Raw genomic sequence first — 24,244 nt, 5'->3', positions numbered from 1 at the left:
CCCAAATTTTGGTCCTCCCCACCGCCAAAAGCATGGGGTGCTCGGGGACCCCCTTGGCTGCTCCCAGCCCCGGTCCCTCCGTTCCCGAGGTGTCGGCATTGCCAGTTTTGCTTCTCCTTCGCAGCCCCCCCCCCTTGGTTCTCCCATTTTTTAGAGGTGTTTCGTTGCCTTTGGGAATTTAGGAGCCTTTTGTCTGGAGACCAGGAATTCACAGGCAAAGGGAAAACATTTTCCAATGTCCCCCGGCTTTATTTTCCTACCGAGCATCTGTCGGAGGAACGCCGTGTCCTGTCCGAGCCCCGTCCCACATACAGCTATTTCCCTAATCCCCCCCAGCAGGGCGATGCTATCGCTCCCACCGCCCGCGTGGGGAAACTGAGGCACGGGGCGGGGGGGGCCCCGCTGGGGCTGGGGCTCTCCCTGTGTCCGGGGCTGCGGTGGAGCAGGAACTCGGGTGGAAGTGCCCTTCAGAAAGCGTGGAGCTGCGTGTGTGTCTGCGGGAGGGAGATGATCGGAATTTGAGGAAAAAAAAATCAATTTAAAAATTTTTATTTTAAAGAAAAACCTCCCCAGTGGGAATGGGGAGAAGGCTGCTGAGCCTTCCCGCTCCTGCAGCTGATTTTTTTTTGTGTCCCACTCTTGCTGGCTGAGCCATTCCCTGTTCCCCAGTGGGGAGCTGCTGGGGGCCCCATCAGAGCCCCCCACATCCTCACTGTGGGGCTGGGAGCGCCTTTCCCTGCAAAACTCACCCCCAGGCCCGTGCACAGTCGGGAGAGGCCGCGGTGTCCTCCACGTCCCCCTGCGTCCCCTTGGCTTTCCGGGCTGGAGCCATAGCGTTCGCGGTGCCTCCGGGCCGGCTGTTTCTCGGGGAGGGCGAATATCAGGGCTGGGTCCCTCGGGATGGCGATGGCATGGTGATTTCAGCACCATGGTTTTGCTCCCAGGGGGGCTTTTGGTGGAGGAAATCCCCATCGGCCGCTTCCTCGCCTCCGGCCCTCGGCGTGCCGGCGAGAGCACCGGGGCCAGCCCTGCTCGGCGCCTTCTTCGAGTTCCCTTTAAGTCCCGTATTGTGGGTCTGAGTTTAATCACTATGGATACAAGGAAAATTGAAAGCAGAATTTGTGCGTGCGACCTTGTTTTCGAATGTTTACAAAAGAGCGGAAGAATTAGCTGCCGCTGGAGTGGAAGGGAGAGATCCGCGGTGCGGTATGGCGCTTCTTTTTTTTCGGAAAAAATTTGCCGAGTTTGGGTGCGCAGCTTGTCAGTCCGTAGAAATTCAGCTACCGGTTCTCATAGGTTTCCAATACAATTTAATATGCGTTTTCTGCTTTACCAGTACCTCTGTTTGGAGCACGCGGAGCTGTTCCCATTAAGGGGAAAAGGGGAAAATATTGCTGCAAAAACGCCTTTCCAGCTTGCGGCACGCATGGGTTTTGCTGCCTGCGTGTCCAAATGCTGGGAGCTCCGACACGAAATATTCCTCCCGTGTCTCTCGGCCACAAAATAAATTCTTTCTCGCTGTGCGCTTTGCCTGACAGAGCACCCGGTGCCGTCGGGATGAACGAGAATGATTGCAAAAAGGAAAAAAAGAAGTCATAAATATTTGCGAGCTCGGGCGGCGCACAGCTTGGTCTGGGTGTTCCCGGGTTTGGTAACTTCTGCCTGGGCTCTGCGGCAGTGCCTTCCCCCAGGGGTGAGGGTTTCAGCCCTGAAGGTGAGGTGACCACGGTGGTATCGTCACCACCTTCCCTGGGCTTGGGGACATCAAGGACGTGGAGCAGAGCCCCTGTGGAGCAGTTCCCTTCTGGCTTTATTGAGATCTACCGTGACTGAAATTAATAATAATTTTTAAAAAGGAAAAAAATATATATTTTTTTGCCCAAACGGCCCCTTCTCTCCTGGCTGGGCTCTACCAGATCCCAGAGCACTGTGCCCATGCTCTGGTGCCGGTGGAGACGATGAGGTTTTGGAAGCCCCTGGGAACTGCTGCTGGTTCATCGTGGCAGCGATCGATGCTCCGTGCGCCGAGTGTCCCACGGGCTGGAAATTCATGTGAAACCACGTTGGCGGGTGCTGAGGATCCTTCCTAGTGATGCGTAGTGGTTTGTTTCATTTTTAATTAAAAGAAGGAATTGCTCTTCCGGATGGCGGCTGCTGGGGGGTTTTACTGAGGAAGAATTGGTGCGGTGTTTTCTGACGCATGTCCTCGCTCCCCGCCTGAGCTCCGGTCGTAACAAGGCTGCAGAGGGTTAACGACAGAGCACGAGGCGGCCGAGTTGTGCCTTTGGTTATAAATACACCCGTGGAAAGTGTTACGGGGAGGCTTTAGGCAAGCGGCTGACTTGCTGGGCCGTAGAAATCGATGAATCATTTATTAAAACAGATGTTTTGCATTTCTTTATCTTTCGTGAAGAGGTCGGGGACCTGCGGAGGGATGGATTAAAGAGTGGGGATGCTGGGCCAGGGCTCGGCAGCGCCTTGGGGCATCTCCTGAGGAGCTGAGGTGGCCATGGGGGAAGGCGGGGGCCAGTGGCCAGTGTCCCCAGCGTCCCCCAGGCTGGGAAGAGCCATTGTGGGGGGGTTCCTCGACCTGCACCCCCGGGACGGCGCGGATTTGGGGCAGAGGACGTTTGTTACAGAACATCCCAAACCCCGGCGCTTGTCCAAACCTGGATGGGTGACGAGGTCCAGGCTTCGCTTTGGCTGACCCCAGGGTGTCGGAGTGACCCAGGGGGTGGGAGGGAGATTTTTGGGGGGGACAGCGTGGAGCCTGGCCACGAGCAGGGAGGGGAGGCCATGGGGCTGGGAGGAGAGGGGCTTCCCAAACCCATTCCCTGTCCGTCGGTTTTACAATGGCCCAGCAGAGCCGTGGGGAGGACCCAGCACCACGGGGCGATGCCGGAGGCGAGGGTGGGCGCTGGAAAACCCCCTGGGGGGCTGCGAGCAGCGGCGGCCGTGACGGGGGGGCGCAGCTGGGGAGCGCGGCGCCGGCGTGCCTGCTTGGCACGTCCCCAGCCGCGGCGGGCGGGAGCAGATGGCCAGCACGCCTCGGAGCAGGCTGGCATGCGGGCGCCCGCAGCGGCCCCGCGTCCCCGCCGCCGCCGTGCCGGGGCTCCCCGGCCCGGGGAGGCAGTTGTGTGATGCCGGGGGAGGCGGTTGTGTGACACCGGGGCTGTCGGTGAGCTGCTTGACAGCTCCGTGCGCCGCTGCCAGCTCCCGCGCCGCTGTCATGGAGTTTGGGAGGCGAAGGTCCGAAATCCACCCGAGCCGTCACGCGGGTGCTAATCAGGCTTCTTCCACGTGCACGAAGGGAAATGCCCGTGGATAAACCTTTTAAAGATGGGTTTGAAAAATCACACCTGGTATTTTTGTCTGGGAAGGGGCCGTGGGGCTGGGATGCTGCAGCCTGGTGCGCATGAGGGTGCTGGTGTTGAACGCTTAGGGCAGGCTGGTCCTGCTGCCTGGACGCTTCCTGGGGTCTGGAGGGTCCCTGCTGGCTGTGAACAGCCCTTTGCCGTCTCTTGGCTGGGTGAAATGTGAATTTCATGCCTCTGGTGGCAGAGAAGAGGGCTCTGGATATGATGGTGTGAATGTGGGTGTCCCCCTGGCTGGTCTCTCCCTTCCCCTCCTGCACTCTTCCGACCCTTCCCATCCTTCCTCCCTGCTCTCCGTCCCCTCCGGCCATTTCTCCCATAGCAAACCCCCCTCTGGATTCAGCCCCATCCCCATGAGGAGAACGAGGACAACGGCTTTGGTGCCTGTAATTAGATTCGTGCCTTACAATTAACATTTCACCTAACGGCCTGCGAGGGAGCAGCAGCCTTGTGTGCGATGGAGGCGAGTCTTCTTGTGGCCGAGCCCGGCAGTGCACAGCCTTGGCATCTCCCTGGGGTGGCCAGAACCGGTGGAATTTTTTCCAGTTTTCATGATTTTTGGCTCTGGATTCAGCATTTCCCCACTTGTGGTGAATGCCGAGGGGAGGTGTTCAAGACACCCCCAGTCCAGAGGATGCCTGAGGAAGAGGAGGTGGAAGGGGGAGAGGAGCACGGGGATTTTTCTCCTCGAGGTGCTCGATGAGCTCTGCTTTGTCTCGGGCTCGTGCCCTCCGCAGACACAGCCACGGGGTGCAGGCACCAGCACGGGGACGGAGGGCTCTGCCTGCGGCTTAAGAGAACAGCACCTCCGTAACAGGCGTGACCAACTGCTTTACAGCAGGGAGAAAATAGTTGTATTTCTGTGGGGAGGAACGCTGCAGTTGACCCCACATTCATATATATTTATTGTGAATGTGTTTTCATGAGAAATCTGATTTTTCTGTATATCCACAACTGATTTTAGAAGCGCTCCCTGAAATCACAAGCGTCGCACAGACATGTGTGAAGGTCTATACCCACGCTGCAAGCCCAGCTTTATTTATTGATATTTCTAAACTGGAAGCAAACTGCTGGGTCCCACCTGGACAGAGCCAAACCAGGGCTTCCCAGGCACCTTCTCCTGGAATTTCATTATTATTATTTTATTATTTTTTTTTTCTTGGTTCTTGTGAACAAAATTCTGATTTCCCTGGTTTGCCAGGGGTCTTTTAGCTGCCCCACCTTTCATAGGCTGTTGACTTGAAAATATTTTTTTCCTCCCCAAAAGGCCTGACTTTTCAGGAGGGCTGCGTGCATCTCTCCATAGCGGGGTGAAGTCGTGTCACGTTTGATGCAAGCCGTCCATTTCCTGAGCACGTCGTGTGCGTGCACCTGCCCCCTCTCAGCGGAGGCTCAGCCTTTCCTACCCCTCCAGGCACAGTTCTGCTGCTGGGCTCTGTCCAGGCTGGGCTCAGCTACAATGGGCCATGGTAGTATGCAGGAAAATGCTGACCCTCAGCTTCTTTGCCCATGAAACAGAGCTGGAAATATAAGTATATCCCGCAAGGGTTCAATCACCATCGCAAGTGCTTTGAGCATCTTGCCTGGAAGCCTTGCTTGGGCATTATTTCTCAGCCTCTCTCCAGATTTCCCTAATTTTTTATGTCGTGTCTGCCTTTGTGTTTTCTACCTTTGACCGAAGGGGTTGCGCTGCACGGGTGATGGCTTCTCCTGGGCTCTGTGGGCAGGGTTGAGGCGAGGGGACTGTGGGGACAGCCCGATTACAGCCTCATGCTAATTCTTAGGGCAGGGCAGAGCAGGCTGGTGGAGGCGTCCTCGGCTGGCCGTGGTGCTCTGCAAGCCCATCCCGGCCCGGCGCTGATCCTGCACCGCTGGCTGCGCACCACCTCCTGCCGCTCCCTTCCCCTCTCCTTCCTTCGTGGGCTCCTTTTGCCGAGCGCAGCTCCTGGGGAGATCTTTCTGTCCTTGACAGCGGAACAAATCCCTTTTCACGCGACCATCGCTCCTCTGCCCATTGTCCTCCTCCCGGCCTCCGCCTCCGCCGCCACCGTGCAAAATCCCTCCCCGGTGCTCCTGGGGAACAACCGGCCCCAAAAACCCCTCCGGGCAAGGCTGCCGGAGCCTGCCCCACAAGGGAGCTCAAAAAGCACGCCGAGAGGCAACGCTGCCTTGCGGAGGAGACCTTTATTGGGTTGTCACTCAGCTCCTTGGGGCCTGCAGCCTCTCCTCGGGCTGGTGCTGCGGAGATCCTCGGATAAACCCGTAGCCCGTGCACGGTGAGGGCTCCTGTCCCTGTCCCGGTCGGGGGACACCCCACTCTGTGCTGATTTCTCGCTGCAGAGCATTGCCTGAAGCAGCTGAGCAGCAAGAGGGAGGCTGGAGCTTTGTCTGTGTTATTGAAAGCTCGGGGAAGCGTTTGGTGTGAAGAATTTGGAACGGGGAGAGAAGCAGGTTAAGGGACCCGAAGGCAGCTCTCAGACGCAGCGGGTTTTTATTAGAAAGAATAGAGGTTGTTATTTCTTCCCCCTAACCCCACCACCCAGAAAGCACAGGGATGCTCTGATTGTCAGTGTTTCTGCTTGGTGCTTGCTGGCTCTGTTCAGTGTGCGTGCTCCTGCAACGCAGTGCCTTGGGTATGCAAAACACCAATAACCTCTGCAGTGACGTGTCCAAACAGAATGGGAGAAAAACACATGGAAAAGATACTGTGTTCGCAGCCCCCTGCACAGCGATGAAGTTTTGACCCCTTTGGGTGAACAAACTCAGGGATGCTGGTGGTGGCGTTGGGCTGGATGAACTCGATGTTTGTCAAGACACAACCCCAAAACTCTTGCCCGGTGATTTCGGAGTTGAGCCCCTTTTTCCCCTGAAACGCAGCTGTGAACCCGTCCGTCCTCATGGCTGGGGCACCCATGGCCTCCGGTGGGGTGCGATGGCTTGGGCTCGTGCGCCTCTGGTTTTGTTCATGGCCAGCTGGGTTGGCCATGAAGTGCAGTACTGAATTATGTATAGCTCAGCATCTCCGCTGCCGGGCAGAGCGCCGGAGTGGTATCGAGCAGCATCCTTTAAACAGCGATGTTAGGAAAGCTATTAAGTGTTGTTTGTGTCTTCTTGATGCCTGCTTGGGTGGACGTTGCTCCTTCCTTCTGCATCCGTAATTACAACGGACTGGCCCTCGACGGACCGGCTTAAAAGTTTAATGAGGCTTAAAGTCTTGGAGCTTGGGCTCCGGAGTCGGAGCTCGCTTCAGCTCTGCCCCGAGGAAGGTTAACCGGGATGTTAACCAGAAGGGAGGAGAGGCTTCCTGCACGCGCCGCCTGAAGGAAATAAAAACCCACGCTGGTGGGAGGTTGGGCTGCGGGGATGGGCTGGGAGGAAGTAATGGGAGAGGAGGTCCGAGATGGGAAAAGTGGGTTAAGCACGGCTGGAGTGAGGCTGGTGGAAGCGTGATGCTGTGATGCTGGGGAGCAGATGGGGATGCAGCTAGCTTCGTGGGACCATTTTGTGATGGCTACAAAAAGATGGGTGCCCCCCACCCTCACCTGGGCACGGGGACTCGATGTGCCCCCAGTACATCCCACCACAAGCCTGGCTGCTGAACCGAGAGCCCAAACCCGCCCCGCTCTGCCGGGATGGCCCAGCCCCTTCCTCCGGAGAAAGTGCGATTTCTCTGCCAGCATTGCCTTTTCATGTCATTTCCAACTGCGGAACAAAAATCCCAGGAACTCCCTGAATCTTTGGCTTCTGCACTCAACATCCCCCCGCCCAAGCTGATTTATTTTCACCTCTTTCAGGCACTCCTGCCTCCAAACACCAACCCTGTTCCTTCCTTCCCCATCCCGGCGCCTGCAGAGCATCGGCCCCAGCCCGGGCTCGGGGGGAGCAAGCCCCTCGCATCGCCTCCAGCTCCATCCATGGGGGAAAGGATTCGATTTGGGCTTGTTGTGGGTGAAAGGTGCTAACAAAATGAGAACCGAGCCCACGCCTTCCCCTCTGGTCGCCTTCGCGCTGGAAAAGCACAGCAAAAGTCAGCCTCTGGCACATCCCGCCAAGAGCTGCGTGGTTTTTTCTTTTCCACGTGGATTAGTGGTTCAAGAGCGGGGATTTTCAAACTGACAAGCCCTTGGCAGGGAAATAATTATAGGATTTTTGTGCTTTGCGTTTCCTAAGTCGTTCTAAATGGCTTTATCTCTCGGGGCACTTTTTATTTTTTTATTTTTTAGTGTGTCCACAAAAGTGCGTGTGGGGGGAAACGTGCGTTTCTTTAACATCCTTGAAAATATGTGGGATGTTTGGGGAGATCGCTCGATTTGCAGCTCTAAGGGTTTTTTTTTTTTGCGTGTGTTCATTTAACTGCGTCCAATCCACCAAAGTTTCTTGGACGGCGATGCTTCAGAAACCGGAGATGGAGGGAGATAGATGTGGTCATTTCTCGACCATCCCAGGAATGCGGGTTTTCGCCTCGGCAGTGGATTCCCGGGGGTTTTTACCCCGCTTCTTTCTGCAGGAGGTGGTTTCTGGGCCCAGCAAAGCCGCTTTTCCCCGTCAGCATCCATTATTTGCTCGCGCCGAGCTGCTTCCCCTGCCTCCCTTGCTGCACGCATATGGGTTTGGTGTGTTGTAAGAGGTGCGGGATGGGAACCTTAAAAGCAGCCTGGCTCTGCCATGCCTTTATTAAGCAAGGGGAGCCTCTGGTGGGAGGGAGGGGGCGGCATTTGGAGTAATTGGATGTGCCTGGTGTGTAGGGGGGGTGATGCTGGCATCCCAGAGATGGGGCAGGCCACGGAGGGATACAGTCCTGGGTGGGCAGGGGGGACCCACCTGTCCCATCTCTCCTTGCCCCTGCTCTAATTTCTCAGGGGAAAAGATTTTATTTTTTTTTTAAACCTCATCTTCCCCCATCCAGACGCTGCGAATCCCACTAAAACTTCTGACTGGAGCAGGGATTACGTGCTCGGGTTTCAGCCCTTGTCTGCGAGCGGTGTAAACTTTCGGCCGGCACTCGAGTGACATTTTGTGGGAGATAGGAGAGTATTAAGTGTTGGGCCCTGCTGATAAAAATAGCTGACGACGTTTTCTGGCTTCTCGCGCCTGGCCTGGCCCCGGCCCCGTCGCCTCCACGCTGGCGTTCCCGACCTGCTCTTTTCTTAGCGCCGGGGGCACCTATGGTCACGGCCATGCTCCTTTGCTCCCACGAGCATCTCTGACTATGTGGATGGACCAGGGTTGGAAAAAAAAACACCGGGAGCAGAACATCCTGGCTCTGAAGGGCTGGAGGCAAACTCTTTCCTTCCTGCTTATCGGGAGCCTGCCCCAAAGAAGTGCAGCATCCCCCAGGTGCCCCAAATCACCCCAAAAATGAGCACAGGAGCTCTGCTGAGCGCAGGAGCCCCCAGCCGTGCACACGTGTCCATCTGACTGTTTTCCACGTTGCTGAGTTTTGGAGCTGATGTTTTCATCCCGAGGTCATTGCCAGGGCTGGCTCGGGGCCCCGCAGCAGCACGGGCAGAGCTGAGTCCTCGTGCTCCAAAAACCGGGGCTGGGGCCGGCCAGAAGGGAAGGGGAGGAGAGGAGGAGGAAGAGGAGGAGGAGGGAGCGGCAGGGCCTGGCTCGCTGCTGGGGGATGCTCTCCCACCCCGCCTGCCCTCTGCCCTCCCCAGGCCCTGCTTGGCTGCACTGCTCCCCTCCAAAAATGGCCAGCTCCCAGCACCGAGCATTTCTTACGGCTTGGGAAGTCCCAAATGGACAGAGCTGCTGTCCATTTTGGTCCTCAGAGGACACCCCAATTCCAGGTGCTTGCACTTCCGATGCCCACCAGCACGCCTTCGTGGACCTCCTTCAATGCAGCTCGTTAACTGCAGGCTTATTTAAATACCTTTCTCAAACCAATGGCGGCATTTGGGATCAGCACCTTTTCCTTCCACCCACCGCAGCGGGACCGATCCCCGCGCGCGCTGCAGGCCGTCAGTGGCAGCGTGTGTCCCACCAGGAAGGGGGGATGAGGCCCTGGTGCCTGCAGCCCAGCCGGCGTGGTGGTGCTCGGCTGCTCGCAGTGGTGGGCGAGCGCTGAACCCCCGCCAGGAATTCCTCCAGTGGGATCGGGAACGCTGTCGGGTGTTAAAATCGTCCCCGCCGCGTGTCACCTCCGAGCGGAGCCCGTCGTGTTTTGGGACGTATCATATGATGTGTCAGCTTCAAGGTCAGAGGGAGCTCAGGCCTGGCGGTGCTTCCCCACCTCTTTTTGGGATCAGGGACCTAGAAACCAGGGCTCTTCTGTGCCCTCATATGCCAGCAACGTGCGGGTCCCAAATCTGGAGACCTCTGCCCCTTATCCAGGACACGTGCACCAGGTGCGGTTCCGTCGGGAGCATCCACACAGATGATATTCTGGCTTAGTGCTTCAAAACACTTCATGCTGAGGGCTTCAGGACTTCTTCCTAAATCCAGGGGAGCTGAGTGGGGTTTGCTGGTCCTTGTCTCGCTGCTGGTGCTTGGCCTGCAGCAGGAGGGCACGGCCACCCCCTGGGAAGAGGCGCTCCCTATCAATAAATAACCGGTTCAGGCTGTACAGAGCAATTACGAGGGGCCCTTTGGACGGCTCGTTAAATAAGAATTAGCGGGGGTTTAAAATATTAATGGGCGATTGGCCCTTCTCTTGTTACACAAACGTTTCGTCTGTAACTCGGAGCCAGGTCGGGGATGTGCTGAGAGATGCTCGGGCTGCGCACAGGGGTTAACGTGGTGCTCGCTCCTGCCAGAAAATAATAGAAGCCAGGGGCTGGAGAGGGCTGGAGAGGGAAGGATTAGGGAGAGGATGTGCACGGGTCGGGCTGCAGCTGCTGGGAGTCTCGAGCGGAGGGTACGCCTGGAAATCATTGCTGCTGCTGGCTGCGAGGGGGCCGGCGTGGAAAGGGAGCTCGTGTCCTAAAAGCTGGGCAGCTCGGCTGCCGGAGGGTGGCTTTAGAGGGTTTTCTGTCCAGGGAGATGGCTGTGCTGGTCGGGAAGGAGGAAGAACCACCGTGAAGATGCTTCTGCCTCCAGTCCTGCAGCTGCACGGTGTGAGCAGAGGATGCTGGGCTCTGGGGATGGGCTTTTGGAGTGAGCAGGTGAAGCTGGGCTCCGGGGATGGGGTTTTTGGGGTGAGTAGAGGATGCTGGGCTCTGGGGATGGGGTTTTCCAGCTTTCTGCAGGATGCCTGGTCTCTGGCCTAGGAGAAGCTGGAAGATGCTCAGGTTTCACAGCCTGATTTTTTGATGTTATTTGTGCTGTTTTCTGAACTGCTCCCTTCAAAGTGGCTCGGGAAGCCGGAGTTCGCCCCCCGGGTTAGCAGGTGCCTGGAGATTCCCCGGCACCTCCCAGCATCGGGATTTAACCTTGCACATCCCACTCTCGTGGAAGATGTCTGCTGAGCTGGAGCATTGTCCCCCCTCTCAAAACAGAGGAGGGTTTTCACGTGAACAGCCTGATTTAAAAGCAATAAAGGTGAAAAACCCCAAGAAGAAACCAGGTCCATATCCTACCCGGCTCCTGCCCCGCGTCCTCAGCCGAAATCTGGCCTGTTCTGGAGGACCACAGCAGCATCCGAATCTCCCAAGGAGAGTCAGGACTTGATGGCACTGGCCCAGGAGAAGCACGTTGCTTTTGTGGCAGCTATTAATTGCTTCCTGAATTTAAAAAGCACAAATAAACTGGCTTGCCAGGGAGTGAGTTACCCGGCGCGTAAATGCTGGGCCATTAATGCACCGCTGACCCTGAGGATGATGTGAGGACCAGAAGGGCTGTCAAAGAATTTACCAGAAACCGTTTCAAGGGAGGCTGTGTTGTAAATCCTTAAGTGATGGGATGGGGGGAATTAGGCTAGATAATAGTTTGCAGAAACCGGGCGCGATTCCCCACTGAGGACCCCGAGCCCATTAGAAGCGCGGCGCGGTGAGGCCCCAGCAACCCAGGAGGTATTTTACAGCCTGGAAAACGAGATTATCAGGGCGGCTGCTGGGGCTGGTTCCACGCAGGAAGGAGCAGCAGGAGCGGGGCTCGGTGCTGCCTTGGTGTCCCCAATCGTGGTGGCATCTGGGGACTTTGTGGTCCCCCCGTGGGTGTCTGCGCCGAGCTCGCCCAGCTCGAGGAGCAGTTCAGGAGGACTTTCGGCTGTGATGGCAAGGCAGGTGGTATCCTACCTCGCTCTCAGCACTGCAGCTCCTTCTCTACACTCCTCCTAAAGCCATGCAGGTCTCCAGGAGGCCCCAGCACCTCCTCGCCACCTCCCCTGTCCGCGGACGGGGCCGCCGAGCTATTTTGCGGAGAGGTGCGGGTGCGTGGGGCTGTTTGCTGCCTCCCATCACCTCTCATCGACTCGCTGCTTTGCTGCTGTTTGCTGGGGCTCCCCCCAGCCTGGAGGGATGGGGAAAAAGCTGTAGCTAACGCTAGGAGCATTGCAGAGCCATGGCTTTGGACGGCAAATTTGCTTTTAGCATCATGCACCGTGTTCTCCACCGGCGTTTGGAGATGCTGCCTGCCTCCGAGAGCCAGCGAGCTCGGCAAACAACGTTCAGCCTCTCTCATTTGAAAGGGCAGGCACTGGGAAAAAAAAGGAAAAAAAAATGTTTCACCTGCGGCAGAAAGTATTTCCCGAATCCAATATCTATGCAATGAGAGGTGCCGCGGTGGGAATTGCACATCCTTTAATGGGGCAGCGCTTACAGGGGAAGAAGTCGGGCTGCCTCGAGCCCTAATAATCGTCTTGCTGCCTGCCTGGGGCGAGGCGCTGGTGCTTGAAAGATCAAATCTAGCGGCTGGTATTTGGATGCCCTGGGAGGATACGGCTGTCGGCTTGTCCGTCGGGCAGGCAGGAAGGGCTGCCCTGCAAAAATCGGGTGGAGATCTCACTGTGGAGCCGAGATTGCTGTGGTGAGCATCCTGCAGCCGGATTGCGGGGTCTGGCTTCACCCAGCACCACCAGATTTCCTCCAGCGGTCTTCACATGAGGTCTCAGCCTCACCCTTTCACCAGTGAGAAGCTCTCCAGATACTCCTGTCTATGCGGAGGTGGAGGTGGGAGGTGTCTCGTGACGGTCACGGGATGGAAAGGTTGCTTTGTGCCAGGTGGCAGGGCTGAGCTCCCTGCTTTCTGCCCCTCGCAAAGTGGCTCGGAGGAGCCTTTCCCTGCTGTGGGGTGCAGGTCTCTTTGCCTTGCTTGCCCTGGGAGGTGTCGGCTTGGAAGTGTTCAGCAGGTCTCAGGGGACATCATTAGGCTTCAGGGGCAACGTGCCGTGGGGGGCAGCAGGGAGGCTCCTGCAGGGGGTGATTGCTGCAGTCCCCACGATCAGAGGCTCCGTGTTGCTTCGATCCAGGCTCTGTTTGTGCTCAGGTGGTTTTTCTCCTGGTGCATACCTCAGGCAGGCTCAGGCTTCCTGCTAGCAAATTTTTGGGGCCCCCAACCAGCTTGTGCTGCGCTGTGGTTGGGAGACGGGGGGGGGACAAGCATCCATGCCAGGCGAAATCCCAGCCCCACGAATGTGAAGGGCCTCATCCTCACCACCCGCAGCCCTGGAGAAGCCAAGGGCGAGTTTTGGGGTCTCGGGGTCCCATCAGCTCCGGTGCTGGTTTTATCTGGTGTTTTCCATGTCTCTACTTGGTGGAGGAAGAGGAGGAGGATGAAGGGTCCCCCCGGCCACGGGCAGGGAGGAGGAGAGCCTCACACCCCGGCCATTTCTGGATGAGTAGGTCATCTGGGCGTGGGAGGGGGGCCGGTGTCCAAGGCAGGCCGGAGAGGCCGAGCTCCGGGTGTACGAGCGATTTGGGGGAAAGTGAGAAGGGATTTCTTACGAGAGAGGAATGCGAGTTCCCTCCTTCACATATGTCTCCCGTTCTTCCAGTTTGCAACAAAAGTCATCCCATTGCCCAAGAGCTGGCAGCGAGGACGGCCCGGGAACAGCCCACAAATCACTGCAGAGCATCTCCCTCCTCCCTTTCTGCCTCCAGCTCCTCGTGCATCAGGAACCACTTTAATCCCCGTTTGGGTGATAAAACTCCTGCCCCGTCCTGGTGCTGGGCTGCTGCACAGCCATGAGCCTCCCGGATTTGTGTGTATTACAGCACCGGTGGGACAAATGGAGTTTCCCTTGTCTTGGTCATGCTGTCAGACCTCCAACTGGCCCAGGGCAGGGCTGGGGCACTGGGACACTGGTGTCACAGCAGGGGACACGGTGATGAGGCTGGTGTGAGCGTCTTGAGTCAGGATTTAGCCGGGCTGGGATGCTCAGCCCATTCCCCCCAGCGAGCGCACGCGGTGTTGCTCATCCTTCGTTATTTTTTGATCTCTCCAGAGTCCCCTTCAGCTCATTTTGCTCCCCCATCCTCTCCAGTTTATCATCTCCTGCTAATGTTATTAACATGCTAATTAAGTCCCTAATTGCAATCGCCGATGAAGATGTCAGATAGGGCTGATGCTAACCCTGATCCCTCACGTCGCTCTTTTTCTCTGCCTTCTTCTGCCGTCTTTACTCCTCAAGTAAAGCCTCACCGAGATGCAGCTGTGTGTGGTTCATGGAACCCCCAGGGCCAAGTCGGTGATGGTCTGTAATGCTGGTGTCACCAAGGGGGGGTCTGGGTGACCCCGAGGGCAGGTCCGACCCCGAGAGCAGGTCTGACCCCAAGAGCAGGTTGACCCCAAAGGCAGGACGTGCGCATGGGGAGGTTCAGGAGCAGCATTCGCTACCACGCGCTCTGCCCTCCTGCTGTTCATGCATATCCCCACATGTCCTGCTATAAATAGGTGGGCAAAGAGACAAATGGAGAAGCACTGGGGGCCAGCACCGTGCTTGCACGTGGGAGAGGTGGTCTTCATCGCGGCCAGCCTCCACCTACTTCTGACCACCGAGCCCCCGGCCACCTCTCAGAGGTGCCACCAAGAAGCGGTGGCTGCCCCGAGGCCGCTGCGTGACGTGGGAGATGGCCCGGGGAGCTGCCATGTGGCTCTTGACCGATTGCGAGTAAATCAAGGGTCAGGAGCTTGACTGCTCGCCAAGAAACCCAAAGGGATGAAATACAGCCTCTGCGCTGCCTCTCCCAGCAAACAGCACGTGGGCTGAAATCCGCTGGGTAAATTTATGCGCTGCGAATTGTTCGCCCAGCTGTGGCGGAGGGCCGGCGGGACCCACGGGGAGCTGAGCACCATCTGTGGTGGGCATGCCGCTGGTGCTGACCTTCATGGGGCTCGGGGACAGGGCTTGGGGGCCGGCGGTGCCGCGGTGACGTTTCCTCGGGGATGTCACCAGTAGGAGGGGATGGATGCGCTCGGTGCACGGGAGGGGGATTGGGGCTGCCCTACACGGACATGGTGGGTGCCAGGCGCCGTGCCGTCGCCCCCTGCCTTGGTGTCCCCCCTCCTGTGCCTTGGCCTCGGGCTGTGAATTTTGGCACGGGCAGGACAGATTTAGCAGTGTGCTCCCAACGCACACGGCCGCCCCAGCACCTCCGCCTGAGCCGGCACAGCTCCTGCAGGATCGGCTAATGTGCAGACAGACCCTAAAAGCGTTAAAAAAATACAAAAAAAACCCACACATCTTCCAACTTTCAGGAATGAGAAGTTGGAAGGGCAGGCAGGAGACGTGTACCCATCCCCTGCTGTCCAAAACCACCTGCCTGTCACACGCCAGGCAAAAAAAAAATACGACACTAAAAAGAGCACCTGAGTTCTGGGGGGCTGTGGGGTCTTATCCCACACCTGTCCCAAATTGGTGTGTTTGGTGTTTCAGGGAAAGAAATGGGGTTTCTGATACTCTGTTGGGTGGGTGGCTTTGGGGGTTAACAGATTTAATCTACCCAGACACATTTGTTATTGCTGTTGGGGACGTTTGTAATCTCTGTTGGTCGCAATCATTAGGTTCCAGAGTGAACAGCAGCACGAGGTATTTTACACATGTCTCAGGCTGGCTGTCACACATCGGGAGCCATGAAGGGACATCACAGCATCAGCTTAATGCCCTTCAAAGTTTTTGCTTTGCAACCAGAAGGACGGGCAACGTCCTTTTTGCTGGTGCCTTACAGAGGCGGTAGTGAGGGGAAGGCGCTGCTGGGGGCTCGCACAGCCCTGTCACTGCCCCTCTGCGGGCTCCCAGCCCGCCGAACGCATCCAGCACATCCCCACGGTGCGTTTTGGGGCCAGGAGAGCCTCCTCGTGCACGGCCGAAGGCGCCGAGCCGCCTCCGCGAGGGGCCAGCAGCTAATTGGTACAACCAATATTTGTTTTGCAAACGCAATTGGAGGGAGGGAGGGATTGCGAGAGCCAGAAATTCAATTGACCTGTAAAAAACAGATACTGTGTAAAGGGAATCCTTTCCCTGCCAAGCAAATATTTAGAAAGGAGAAGCAATAAAATGAATAAGCAACAAAGTAATATCCTGCCTCGCCGGCCGCCGGAGGCTGCTGGGAAGGGCTGCGATAACCCAGAGCAAACGAGAGGCAGGAACCTGTTTCCTAGAGAAAGCGTGTTTGCTTTTGCAGCCTAATATAATTATTTAATTACATTACATAAATATATATAAAGTATATAAATATATACAATTATAGGTTGTATATTATTAAATATTATATGGTGTGTTATATAGCAAGTAAAGGAAAGGAACTGATTTCACGGGGAAGCCCCTTTAGCTTGGTTTGGAGCCCCCTGAGCACCTTCCCCCCGTGATGGGCGCTGACCCCTCTGGTTGGTATCCAGGTCTGGGGCTGCTTCTCACGCACTGACATCTCTTATAGCCTTTATTTTGGCATTTATGGCTGCTGAGGCCAACTTGAAATGCAGCACAGAAATCACAAAGATTTGGATTTGCATGGGCGTTATACTGAATTTTTGAGAGGCTGTTGGCTGAAAACAGACTGTCCCTGCTCCCTGACTTCTCCAAACCAAGGAGCAAAAAGCTCTAAGGAAGAAGTGAATTGTAACCACTCAGTACTGCAGTTTTCCGGGGGTTTCATCCTGTTTAGCACAGGGCTGTGCTCCTCCAGGATGCTCAGTGCCTCCAGGGAGGTGATGCCCAGACAGGGCAGGGCTGCCCAGCCCAAACCACAAAGCTGCTCTGGCTTTTGGCACACGGGGTGTGATTTGGGAGCGGGTTGCTGCAGGATCTCTGCCCCTGCCCTGCTCTCCCTGCAGGACGCGAGCGAAGGATTTGTTTTTCTTGCGAGCATCCCCGCACGAGAGGGCTGCAACACGAGATCAGTGGAGGGGGGGGAAAAAAAGATGGCTTAAATTTAATGTCTCTTCAGATGGATATTTCCATTCATTCCAGAGCATATTCCTCTGGCATTTCCAGCACGCTCGTTTAGCCGGGTAGTCACCAAACTGCGCCGAACCACATGTTACAGTGCTCTCTAGTGCACGCAGCTATGAATGAAGGATGCCTCTTTGGAGACACCTCGATGTGCGCCGCAGCTTCGGCCCCGCAGCCGCCTCACTGGCCTCACCACAACAGCTGCTTTCCATTGAAAAAATGTTGGGGAAAAAAAACCAAAAAAACAGCCCCAACACCACCGCGACAACACGCGCGGGCGATGTTCGTGCAAAACGCTTTTGGAAATGCAAGATGCAAAACCAGCACGTGGAAATGCAAGATATAGCCACGCCGGGAGGCTGATAACAGTTTGCCGAGCCGGTCCGAAGCAGCTGGCCTCTATTTTGGGCTTAGCTGATTCTGTTTAGATTTCATCCAGCCGAGCGGTTTTTACAGCCGCCGGAGCGTTGGGAAGCGCCCGGCAGCGCAACAGGATATTGGCTACCCGCGAGCGCGCGCTTGCCCCTAAAATCCCCGTGAATTTTAAGTGCCTTTTTTTTTTCCTCCTTTTCTTTTTTCTTTTCTTTTTTTTCTTTTTTTTTAATTAACCTTCCTTTTGAAATTCTGAGCAGAAAATAGAAAGCTTTTCTTTCCTTTTTTTTTTTTAATTAGTTTTTTTCTCCCCATTTTTTTTCTATTTTCATTCTTTATCACAGGAGTTTTGTGAAAGATGCAGAGGAAAAAAAAAAAAAAGAAAGATGTAGGAAATGTGGTGTGATGCAGGGGGGCATAGCCTAACCCAAAAGGGATTGGAAACGGCTCCTACCCCCACGGTGGCACAGCACGCTGAAAAAGCAGCAGGGGTGTAAAAAATCCCCACGGGGCAGGAAAACAAACTCTCAGGGGGGTCAGCCAGAATTCGTGTTTCTTGGAAAGAAAAAAAAAAAAAAGAGTTTCAAGATAATCACATTTTAGTCTGCAAAATGAGTGGCACGAGCAGCGCCGGTCACCCTGCCCCGCTTACAAAGCCGGCCGAATACGGCTGCTGGTGGCAGTGGTGCATCCTCCCGCTTCTGGTGACTTTGCTTTTCCATCATTTGCCTCCCCATTAATCTCGGTACAAACAAAGGCTCTGAAGAGACAAGCTGAAAAGCTCCTGGGGGTACGTTTAAATCAGTCCTTTCTAATAATGTCTGTCGACCTCTCCGTGGAAGCGCTGCTCCCCTAGGAAAGGACACGGAGCCGCGGCAGCGTGCTGAAATATGGTGGGGTGTAATTAATTCTGACCTCTGGCTCCCGCTCGCTCCTTCTCAATATTAAATTTGACTAGTGATATTGTGGTTTTTCAATTATGCTTGTTTTCTTGGGGGCATGGAGGGGAGGGGGCTGGAAATTCAGCTCGGTGGGCGGCCGTGCTGCAGAGCTGCCGTGATGTGGGCTGGTGGGGGCAACGTCCCTGGATCGTGTCCATCGGGATGCTTTTGGGTTTGGGCACCAAGTTGTGTGTCCCCCTGCTCCCCGTGTCCCTCCTGCCTGCAAAACCAATGGATTGAGGTGTTTGATGGGGCCAGCACCCTGCGTGATGCTACAGGCTGTTATGGAGGAGGGGTCCCCAAAAATCAACATTGCATTGCAGAAACTCAGGGGTGGGTTTGCCAAAGGCCTTGGCTTTTTGGGGTCCTTGTCCCCAGCTGCCTGGGGGCCAGTCTGCACCCGGGGGGCTCACGGGAATGCCCAGGGGCAGCATTGCTCCTGCAGCCCCATTGCTACATCCCCTCGTAGCATCAGAGGCTGCATCCCACCAGCAGGAAGGAGAGGGGCTGGAGCTGGGGGTGGGGGGGGAGGAGAAGGGAAATTAAACCAAAAAAAAAAAAAAGGGAAACAGCACTTGCTGCAAAGCGAGTGAATTCTCCAATAAACCCGAATCTGCTGAGAATACATTTTACAAACATGCAGCTAAGTTGGCCGCTTTTGTTTGGGCGTTTGTTAAGCATTAACTAAAGAATGCCATGGTCCAGCCTGCTCGGTGTGAAATCTAATTCTCCCCCTTTCTGGAGCCATGGCATGGAGTGCTCAATTTTTTTCTCTCTGTAGGACTGCAGCCTTCTGGTACTCCAGCCAAAAACCACTCATATTTTAGCAAGCTTAGCCCGGGCGCCGTTGCCAGGCAGTAAAGCGAACACTTGTCCGCCTCGGGGGGAGGGAGCCAGGAGACGGGGAAGGGTCAGGGGACAGCCCAGGGACGTCCCCAACGTGGCACGGAGAGCTGGGGCTTGTGGGGAGGGGGTGCGAGGGATGGGGTGGGTGAGCGCCACTGCTGCTCCCCTGACACCCCTTGGTTTGGGGACCAAAACTGGTCCCGGTGCACCCAGGTGGCACCAGGACGGCAGCTACGTCCCAGCCCAGCCCCGGGGGCTGGATGCGTGGTTGACAGCAACTGGCATTTTTCCATATCCCCGGTGCTGCAGTCCCCCGTTCCGACGGGTGACAGTGAGTGAGAAGGCGACCGGGTGCCAGGACATCTCAATTCGGTGGCACCGAGCCCCGCCACCGGCATCCCCCTGTGTCCCTCGCATGGAGCGGGACCGCTGGCTTGTCCCGCTGTCCCCACGCACCCGTCGCCTCTCGGAGAAGCCAGGATGGGCGAACGTGTCATTGTGCCTGCTGGGGAGGCTTCTCCTGCCCTAGGGATGGCCCTTGGGGCAGGAGATGGCGGGGGATGGCGGCGCAGAAGCTGCAAGGAGCATCCTGGGAGAAGCAAACCCATCTATGGTGCAGCCTGGCAAGCGCTGGGACTCCAACACCTCCACCTCAGGAAGAGCCACGCCGAAACAAACCTCTGCAGCGTTTTGGATTTGTCCGTCAGTATTTAATATCGCCATCCCTGAACCCCCGCCACCCCCCGGGGGGGCTCCGCGGGCCCCGTTTGTATGCGGCGCACGCAGGCGGCCGGGAGACAGACAGCAGCCGGGAAGCGCCCGTCAATCACGGCCCCTTTCATTGTGTCACCTCCGCATAAAGGGAGAAAGAGGGGGAGGCAGGCGCTCCCCGGCCCCCATCCCCTGCTCCGACAGCCCCATGGGAAAGCATCCGACAGGGATGGGGAGCACCTGGACCAAGGACGTGGGACGCGGGATGCAGGATGCACGATGCTCTGCCCCACGGGTGGCTTCGGCCACGTGTCGAAAACTGCCAGCTTTCAGTGGTGCTGCGAGGATGGGGAAGCCAGAAGCAGAAGACCGAGATGTTTTTCTCTGGGAATAGGAAATGAAAAGTTGGATTTTGTCTCAGAAGAAGAGGGGGTGCCTTTAATGTCATCTCGCTCTCTTGGGGGTCTTCAGGCAGAAAAGGTTTTTTATTCTGGAAATGGCAAAATATTTTCTTTAGATATTTTCTTGAGACACACCGCCACCACCTTCCTGTTTCAAAACTGGAGATTGTCATTTCAAAAAGGACCTATTATTGTTTTTTTAAAATTGCGATTTTAATACAGATCAATCAATAGAGGAAAGAGAACGCTCAGAAAATCAGAAACAAAGGATCACGTGCAGTGATAAAAATCGCTTACATCACCACATCCTTGTTCCAACTCTCCCTAAGTTAAATATTTTCCAAAATTTATAAATACTCACTGCTAATATTTTGCTGAGGCTTTTACCAAGCTACCAGGGTGTCCTGCCCCTGTGCCTGGTGGCGTCACACGCGGTGAGACAGAGCCACAGGCTGCCATTTAGCTATGAAGCCCACGCTGCGGAGGAGGCTGAAGATCTGGGGTGGGGGAAAACACCTCTGGTGCATCTTGCTCAGGCACTAACGGGGAATTCATTGCTGGGGCTGGAAGGGAATCTTCCTGCAGCCCCATCTCGGGCTGGGACACCTTTGGTCTGTCCCGTTGCTCCCTGGGGTGGGCTGCAATTTTCGATGCCTGTGGCTTTGGAGATTTTGTGCTGAGCAGGAGGTGTTGTGGGGGTCTCTCCATCTCACACTGCGCAGGACGGAGCAGGGAAAGGTGCCCCATCTGTTCAGCGTCCCTTAACGGGAGCACTTTGGGAACTGTCCTTTATCCAGGGCCCTATGCACAGCCTTAAGTGTCCGATATCAGGCACCCATCTACCCAAACCTCACGCCTTCCTGTTTTGCAGCGTGCTGAACGCTTTGAGCTTAGACAAATCCTCTCTTCAGTGGGTGCTGATGTGCCTAATTGGCATGGCTTTGTTGCTTTCTAATCGGCGCACTGAAAACAGATATTTGGGGCACATTCATTCGCGAAGATTAGACAGCACTAACTGAATAGCTCATCGGTGTTTTATTACTGAAAACACTCAGCAGTCCCACCAGGTAAGGCTTAAACTTTATTTAAGCAGGATGAGAACGCATTGCCCCCTGCCTACAAATTGCCTTCACTTTGCCACGAAGGAGATGTAACAAAAGACGGAGCAGAAATGCGCGGCGCTGACACAGCCCGCGTTCCTCCGGGCTGCGAGAAGAAGAGAGGACCCAGGGTGAAGGATGAAGCCGATACATTTTGGGACTCTTGGGGGATGCCTCCGGGGCACAAAGATATGCGCGTGCCTCGCTCTGCCCCCTGCCTTCTTGTTTTATGTGCTATCAAGCTCATATAAACGTCAGTATATAAAGCTTTTTATTTTTTCCCCCCTTTTTCAGATGATTTTGCTGTGAAGCTGTTGCATACATCTGTTCCCCTCCTTATTGCAACAGGGCTGACTCAGCACTTTGCATTTCCTATGTCTTTTTTTTTGGTAACTGTCCCAAAAAATCAGGGTTGAAAATGTTGTGCTCGGAGGCTCTGGGCAGGCAGGTCCATGCCCTGGGATAACTCAGGGGTGAGGGAGCCGGGCAGAGGACACTGAGCATCCAGCACTGCTTGAATTATTTAACCAGAGCTTGATGCCTTTTTTTTTCATTAAAAGTAATAAAATACTTCAGCTATGGACAGCAAGCCTGAAGAACTTCAGCAAAGCAGCAGTGTGAGCTGCCTGTGCAGGTCCCCCCGGGCGAGGCACCCGACGGGGACCAGGGGGTGACCGGGGCTGGGAGCGGCGCTGGGACCCGGGGATGCTCGCAGATAACCCCCGCAGGATGTGTGCTGACTTCTGCCTCCTCTTTCTGGGCCAAAGTCATTAAGGCAGGGGAATAATAATGTCCAGTTCCCACAGATACTTAGGACGAGGCTGGGTAAACAGCGATTTTTTTTCTCTTTATGGGATCCAAGCCAAAAGCACGGATATTGGGGGTGGTGAAGACATTCTGCTTTGGTACCTCCAAAAATCAATACTGGGGGAAGCATCATGCTCATGTCAAGCAGGTTTGGCGCCAGGTCCTTCCAAGCCCTCTCAAGCAAGAATTATTATTATTATCATTATCCTAAACCTCCTGTAGGTGGTGTGTCCCACATCCCATGCTGGTAGCCGGGCTCTTGGGTTTGATGCCTGTTTGCCCCTGGTCATTGGGGTCTTCATCCTTTAGCTGTATTTGTGGTTCACCAAAAATGCCAGCATTGACCCAAACTAGCATCCCCTTTTGGCACAGGGCAAGCCTGCAGCCCAGTCCTGGTCACCGTGGGGAGCCAGCACCATCCTGTGCCTCCCCTCGGCACATCCGAAGCACGGCAGCAGTGACAAATCCCCCCCGTGCCGATGCCCCCCAGCCCCACCACGGGTCCCCAGGGTGCCCCAACACCATGCCACCCCCCGGCTGCAGCCGTGGCACCTCGGGGCATCCCAGCGGGGTCTCCCCTTGCTTTCCCCATGCAGGTTGTTCGCGGTGAAGTGCGCCGGGTGCCTGGAGACCATCGCGCCCAGCGAGCTGGTGATGCGCGCCCAGAAGAGCGTCTACCACCTGCGCTGCTTCTGCTGCTGCGTCTGCGAGCGGCGCCTGCAGAAGGGCGACGAGTTTGTGCTGAAGGAGGGGCAGCTGCTCTGTAAGGGCGACTACGAGAAGGAGCGGGAGCTGCTGAGCTTGGTGAGCCCGGCTCTGTCGGATTCTGGTAAGGGGCCGCCCGCGCCCGGCGCAGCATCGCCCCGACCCGCTGCTCCTGCTCCAGGGTCCTGTGGTGGGAAGGGAAAAGGCAGACCCAGAGTGGGGATGCTGCAGGGATAGGGAAGGGGGTGGCATCCCTGGGGTGTCATTTTCAGGGGGGTCTTTCTGGTTGTTAATGAGGGCAGGTTGCCCAGAGCATCAGACAAGTGTTTAAATCCAAATGTGCAGTCGATGCAAATCTGAATGGTTCCTGGGAAGACAAATTTAAGAAGAAAACCCAGCAAAATGGGAAATGAGCTGTGAGCAGAAATTGCTGTCTTAATGATAACCCTGAAGATGGGGTTGGCACTTCCCAAATCACACTCTTCACCAAAAAAAAAAAAAACAAACATTATCACAGGAAAATCCGCTTTGCAGAGGGAAGAGTTTACCTCTGAACGGGGAGGACAGGGATGGTTTCAGTGGGGATGGAGCAGGAATTGCCCCAGGTCTTTAATATCGTGATCCTCCGCAGCCAGAGCCTAGAAAAAAAAAATAATAAAGCCTTCCTCCAAATAGCAGCGATGGTAACAAAAAGTAAAAAGCAGCGGGGCTGTAGTGCTGGGAACCCTGGGAAAGTGCGGCCGGGAGACGCGGTTCTGCCTTGTGGGAGATGCAAATCCTTCCAGTTAAAATAGGAACCAAGGAGGAAACGTCGTGCAGGAAAAGGACTGAATCGGTCTCTGGTCCCACAGCATTTTGGGTTTATTCCTACTGGGGGAAAAGGGCAGTTTGGGAAAGGTTGGGGAGCTTTTTCTCCCCAGTGACTCGTCGGCCCGCGGCCAGCCCCACTTCCAGCGCCTCTGGCCAAGCCGAGGGCTTTAATAGCAGAAATCCCCAGGGAAAAACGCATATTTCGGTGGAAGCTCCGGGCGGAGGGATGCAGAGGGACAGTGCAGGAGTCACAAGGGCAGCGCAACCCCTTGGCTGGTGGGGAACCCAGAGAAAAACCCCAGCACCCCTGGTCCAGGTGCACATCCAGAGCCATGGCTTTGCCCCCTGCACCCCGTGTCCCCCAACATATCTGTGTGTCCCTGCTGGGGTGCCAGCCCCGGCTGCCCTCCACCAGCGATGTCAGCCTCCAGCCTCTCCCGGCCCCCCCTGCCTCCCTCCCCCAGCCTCCACGCACACCAAAGGCCACTTTATGAGAAAGCGCCGATAAAAAGCCAGCCATATGTTGCCCGTAATCTCCCCAACCCTCGCTTCAATTACTGCCTCCCCCGAGCCCCCCCCTCCCGGCCCAGCCTAAGCAAACAAGCCCCTCTGAAAGAGGACCCCGGTTTCCAATTAAAAGCGTCCTAACGTTTCTCCTCTCCCTAAATCCTCCCAGGCGAGGAATGTCCTGGCCCCGCTGCGGCCGCGCTGGCCCCCCCGTGCCGGCGGGTCGGGCTGGGGGCACGCACAATGTCCCCCGCCCCGGCCCCTTCCCGGGTGACGTCAGGGGCAGCCCCAGACAGTCATTAATTTCCCCCCCTCGTTCGGGTGAAGGCTTGAAAGGGAGAGTTAATTAAAAGTAATACCCCGCCAAATCCGGCTCCACTTCTTCTTTGACACACGGAGG

At 56.0% G+C, this 24,244-nt stretch overlaps 1 protein-coding gene across 1 annotated transcript in view; it reads left to right on the top strand.

The window, feature by feature from the left end:
- LMX1A (LIM homeobox transcription factor 1 alpha) overlaps window positions 1-24,244 on the top strand; it is a 38,326-nt gene that overhangs the window by 1,290 nt on the left and 12,792 nt on the right. The window contains exon 4 of the mRNA XM_080601624.1: window positions 22,419-22,651. Coding sequence (XP_080457750.1) covers window positions 22,419-22,651 — 233 coding nt within the window. The remainder of the gene's footprint in view (window positions 1-22,418; window positions 22,652-24,244) is intronic.

Source organism: Anser brachyrhynchus (assembly GCF_964034855.1).
Source record: "Anser brachyrhynchus genome assembly, chromosome: 8".
Classification (NCBI taxonomy): Eukaryota; Metazoa; Chordata; class Aves; order Anseriformes; family Anatidae; genus Anser; species Anser brachyrhynchus.
The sequence above is the reverse complement of the archived record's forward strand: the minus strand, read 5'-3'. Positions and strand labels throughout refer to the sequence as shown.